Raw genomic sequence first — 5,934 nt, forward strand, 5'->3', positions numbered from 1 at the left:
GCCTAACAATGGATCATTAGCACCTGATGGCTGTTTACTATTCACAGAGGGCTGAGTGATACTAGCAATCACAGCATTGTAAGAGGGGGACAGTTGAACCCGGAGGCCTCCACCCCTGTTTAATGATGGACGGTTTCTTTTCACAAAGATGGCCTCCTTTACTCCTCTCTCAAACCATCGTTCCTCTCTGTCCAGGATGTGAACATCTTCATCCCTGAAAGAGTGACCGCTGGCCTGGAGATGAGTGTAGACCGCAGAATCCTGGCCTGATGATGTTGATCTTCTGTGCTGGTCCATCCTTTTGGCCAGTGGCTGTTTTGTTTCCCCGATGTAAGACTGATCACCCTCCTGACACTGAACAGCATACACAACATTACTCTGTTTGTGCCGGGGGACTGGATCTTTGGGATGAACCAGTCTTTGCCGTAATGTATTTTGGGGTTTAAAAGCCACTGGGACGTTATGTTTAGAAAATAAACGTCTCAGTTTCTCTGATACTCCCTCAACATATGGAATGACCACTGATCTGGGTCTGGGTTCCTCCTACATGACACCAATGTATTAAATCCCTCTCTTTCATCACTGATCTGGCCTTTTATTTTGTTTTTGTTTTTTGCCAAAAGGCAAGTGATCTCTTCCTCCTCTTTTGATGCCATGACGGAAATGGTGAGAAATTAAGGAATTTGTCACGAGCAAATTAAAATCAGTCCCAGCGTGACTGCAGGAGGGTCTGGAGATTTCCTGTTGGGCTGATCTGATGTGTGGGCTGCAGGGCCAGCGCTCCCTGTTTTTTAAAATGAAAAAACAACAACTTTTTATTAACAACATATAAACACAGAACAACGCTGGGTGTAGCTGGGGCTGCCAGCTCTCGTTTTTTTCTTTTTCCCAACCTGTCAATCAATCCAGTAGGCGTGTCAGCAAATGACCAATCAGCGACCTCAATTTATCCCGAAGGTAAACACCCCTTGTCTGCGAAGCTGCTCTGCAGCCACTCAGGGTGTTCGCTCAAGTATCAAGTCTGAACCCTCTGCGTATGTACGCGTATACCTCCGCGCGGACGTACTTTCGCAGGAGTATACTGGGGGCTTAACTGCTTCAGGGTAGAAGATGTTCCTCAGTCTAGTGGTTCTACACTTAATGCTCCTTAACGTCCTTCCTGAGGGGAGCGGGGCAAAAAGTGTGTGTGCTGGGTGAGTGGGGTCCTTCATGATGCAGGTGGCCCTCTTCCTGCATCATGAGGTGTAAATGTCTGTGACTCCTGGCTGTTTCTTTACAAAAACTTCTGTAACTTTGCTACAGTTCACTTCATCATCACAAGTCTTTGCACCAAATGTCCACATGTGGACTCAAACTTTACAAGAGTTTTTAACTTTCATTGTCATCTTTTCAAAGGGGCTCTATACTCTGTAAATCAAAAAAGCCCCCAAATCCTGTGTTTTCCCCCTATATTCAATTCAATTCAATTTAAGACTGAGGAAGTCTTTTGGATGAAAGACGAAACGTATCTACATTTTTTTTGCTTTGTTTTGTTTTTTGTTTTTTTGAATGTCCAGAGGACCAGATTGAACTTTTGTGGATTTTTCTACCTGGATTATTGAGCATGCATCAGGATATCAATTCAGTTCAATTCATTTCATTTATATAGCACCAAGTCACAACAAGTCACCTCAGTGCTCTGAACACTGAACATGTTCCATCCTCATTTTGTGTAGCTGTGATGCTACACCTCTGATGACATCTACCAGGAGTTAGCTTTATTTAGATACCACGAATGTTTAAACAAAGTTTGTCATTGAACAACACACAATTTTATTTGGGCGTGGTATTTTTGAGCAGGGACTTCAAGGAAACTCCTTGGGGCTTAAGAGACCAGACTGTGATGGTTTGGACATGTCCAGAGGAGGGACGGTGGTTTGGACATGTCCAGAGGAGGGACAGTGGTTTGGACATGTCCAGAGGAGGGACAGTGGTTCGGACATGTCCAGAGGAGGGACAGTGGTTTGGACATGTCCAGAGGAGGGACCGTGGTTCGGACATGTCCAGAGGAGGGACAGTGGTTTGGACATGTCCAGAGGAAGGACAGTGGTTTGGGCATGTCCAGAAGAGGGACAGTGGGTATATTGGTAGAATGATGTTAGAAACCAGGAAAAAGACAAAGAGGAGACATATGGATGCAGTTAGAGAGGACATGGAGTGAGGACAGAGGATGCAGAGGACAGAGATGGAGGAGGGTGACACTGTGGAGACCCTGAAGAGAGGAAAGCAGAAAGAAGAAGATCTTTTAAATTATAAAACAAAATGGTCCCTGTAATTACTATTTATTTACATGAGCTTTGTCTTAATCCACCAGCTCAGATTTTGCGATAATGTGTCAGCCATCCTCTCATCCCGGGATGTCCTGCGTCGTGTGAGTGCGCGCGAACGTGCACGTGACGCTCCGAGGAAGAGAACTGCAGCGTTGCCAGATATGTTAAGGTCTTAAAACTGTACAATTTAATTCAGTTTATTTATATGAGGCCAAGTCACAACAGGAGTCATCTCAGGGCACTGAACAGAAACATGGCAGTTAGTAACGGTATGTGTCTAAGGAAGCTGCGGATCCTCCATCAACTTGGTTTTAGACAACATAAATAAATAAATCAATGAATGAATAAAAAAATGAATGAATAAATCTTGTTTTAGGCAGCACAGTGGCTCAGTTGGTGGCTGCTGCCTCTCAGCGAGAAGGTCGCTGGATCTAATCCTGGCCCGGGACCTTTCTGGGTGGAGTTTGCATGTTCTCTCCGTGCTGCGTGGGTTTTCTCTGGGTACTCTGGTTTCCTCCCACAGATCTAAAACATGCATGTTAGACTGATTGGTAACTCTAAATTGTAGGTGTGAGTGAGAGAGCGAATGGTTGTTTGTCTCCATGTGTCCCTGTGATGGACTGGAGACCTGTCCAGTGTGTCCCCCACCTCTCACATAGTGACTGCTGGACATGGGCACCAGTGACCCCCTCGACCCAAAAAGGAAGAAGCGGGTAAAGACAATGGGTGGATCTTGTTTTTCTTCAGGTGAACACCCACATCTCATTTCGTCCGGTCCGACCAGCCACACCGTGTGTCAGGCTGAAACTCTTCTTTATGCTCATCTCCACCCCTGAGACACAAAGCCGGAGCGCACCTACATTCAGCTCACAGACACTCTGAATGGGAAAACGAGCCCCGCAGGACGACATTTCGTCATTTCCTATCTGGCAACCCTGAAGAGCAGTATAACTCGCGTCAGTCTGCAAAGCTTGGAAGGAGAGCAGAAGTTCACAGTGGGTGAGGGTTTTCACCCCTGCAGTCCATGTGCTGGTTCTGTAAGTGGGTCCGGTACCGCTGCGTGCTGCCGGGCTGATGAACCCGTGTGTCTGCTGGATCAGAACCTTCATGGACCCGACGCTTCCTCTCAGTGGTTAGAGTCCTCTGCTGAGTGACGCACGGTGTTGGGCAGCCTGCAGACTCCGGTTCACCGCGGCTGGTTTTAGGATGCCCCCCGTGTGGAGGTGAGAGGACACCCTTTATTTTACACCCCCTCCCCTCAGAGAGGACTATGAGCTCCATGCCGGACAACTTAGTCCCGACCGACGGGTCCAAGTCGGCGTTTTTGGAGTTCGGCTACCCGGGACACCAGCAGCCCTCCCCGGGCCTGAGTCACGGCCAGTACCCGGTGCACGGTCTGCACCACATGGGGGCCCCGCAGCATGACGGGCCCTTCTCTGCCGGAGCCTCCTCCTACGGCCGCTCTATGGGATACCCGGCCTACCACGCGCCCGTGAGCGCGCACCATCCCGGGACTTATCTGACCTATCAGCACGGAGGACTGGGACAGTCCCGACTGGAGGACACGGGTAGGCTGACCCACATAAAACATTTAATGTTAATTAAAGTAAAAGAGTTTGACTAAAACCTTCAGACAAAAACACCTGAAATTTAACATTTGGGCAGATTATCTTAAAAATGAGTTAAAATGGTCAAAAATGAACACTGAACTAAATGAAAAACATTAGAAGTTTTTACAATTCCTCAAACAAATGCCTTGATTTTATCTTATTGAACTTAAAGTCCCTAGTTCATCTTTTAAAAAGTGCATACTTGTATTTTTAAAGGGAAATACTTTTGATCCGTTTAAAGGTTTTTACAGCGTTTTTACCTGAAAACTGATGATAAACAAAATTATTATTTTTTTTATGTTTTGAAAAATTGTTTTAGATTAAAATATTAAAATACAAACAAATATGTTTTATAGAAGTTACTGTTTGGCCCATTCTGGCTGAATTCAGTGTATCAGCATAAAATTTAAAATCTATTTTCCATCTGTTTTTCAGAAATATATCGGTTAAATGTGATTATCCTGTGGGGTGTTTCAGAAAAGATCTTTGCAGACAAACTGATTGTTTTAAATATCACTGAAATAAGCTTAAAAATCCAGATAGGATAATAATATGTTTTTGGTGGGGGGGGTGGGGGGGGGCTTGACCATTAAAAGGCCTGAACTCTTTGTACTCGTTGTAATTTGAGTGGTAATGAAAAGGAGTTTAAGACCCGCAAAAAGCCTCCACAGTGGGCCTGCGGTGTCCAGCTGTGGCCCGCAAAACACAAACCCTCATCATCAGCACCATCATCGTCATCTTTCCCTTTAGGCACAATATTAAACTTAACGAGATTTAACATCGAATCAAACATTTCAGCTCCTTTTAACACAAATGTACTCAGAACTTTTAGGAGAACATCCTAGTTTTATTTTTGAGCAATCACTGAGAGTATTAAAATCCAATATTCTAGTATTTGTATTATTGTAAATTACAAAATCAAGGTTGCACACGACGCAACACATTATCTACATCTGTGTGATTTCAATCAGTTGCTTGTTTATAATAATCAGTTCACTGCAGGCCGGCTGTTTGTCAGGCCCAACATATGAACAGATGTTTTATTATTAACAGTTTTATTCATAAACAATAATAATATAGGAGCATAAAACAAACAGATATTTATCTGTGAAAATATGAATTATTTTAGTCTTTTTTTAATGTTTCTCAGAACGTTTCCTCTCTTGTGAAAGATATTTGTTAAATGTCGTTGACATTTTCTGTTCCCGACTCTCATGTTGCCACCTTTACAAAATTTAAAGCTCGTAAAGAATTCTCCATATATAATAGAAACATGGTTAAAACACTTCTAGAAACACTAAAAAATATTTTTAAATACTTTAATAATTGTTAAGGGGGGAAAGGAAAACATGTTTAGTTTCTTTCTGTGCACATTAGTTTTAATAGAAGCAGAAGAAGATAATAAAATACTGAGAATATTAGTAAAACGAATATTTTAACATGTATTACACTACAAGACTTATTGTGATCAGGAAGATAATTCAGTAAAGTTGGTATTTAAAGAGACAGATTTTGTGAGGGGGGGTGGGGGTATTTTTTTTGTTTTAGGTCATGAAGGGAAGATAAATGATTTCAATTATTTTTACAGGATTACTTTGGGTTTTTTCTCCCTGAGGAAACATGTAAAATATTTTTAAGCAGCTTCTTCTGTCAACATTATTGAATACATATATGTTTATGGTGAGTTTGTAATAGTTGGAACATTATGTATCATATGAAATTTCAACCATTTAAACTTTAGATTTATGTCCAAATTTATGACTTTTTTAACTTTGTTTTAACTCTGATAGAATTGATTTTGAGATTTGTATTTTATAAGTATATGTGTGTGTGTGTGTGTGTGTATACACACAATATATATATTTACAAAGTAAATGTATATATTTAAATATATATATATATATTTATATATTTATACACAGACATATATATATATATAAATATATAAACATATATATGTTTTATAAAAATAAACAAATAAACAAATATATGTTTATATATATATATATATATAT

At 41.6% G+C, this 5,934-nt stretch overlaps 1 protein-coding gene across 1 annotated transcript in view; it reads left to right on the plus strand.

Moving 5' to 3' along the window:
- Window positions 1-3,534: 3,534 nt before the first annotated feature.
- The window catches only part of LOC119422053 (homeobox protein Dlx4a-like), a 31,911-nt gene continuing 29,511 nt past the window's right edge, over window positions 3,535-5,934 (plus strand). The window contains exon 1 of the mRNA XM_037689395.1: window positions 3,535-3,877. Within this exon, the coding sequence (XP_037545323.1) occupies window positions 3,580-3,877 (298 nt within the window). The 5' untranslated portion in view covers window positions 3,535-3,579. The remainder of the gene's footprint in view (window positions 3,878-5,934) is intronic.

The sequence above is a fragment of the Nematolebias whitei genome, chromosome 15 (genome assembly GCF_014905685.2).
Source record: "Nematolebias whitei isolate Nwh7 chromosome 15, NemWhi1, whole genome shotgun sequence".
NCBI classification, from domain to species: Eukaryota; Metazoa; Chordata; class Actinopteri; order Cyprinodontiformes; family Rivulidae; genus Nematolebias; species Nematolebias whitei.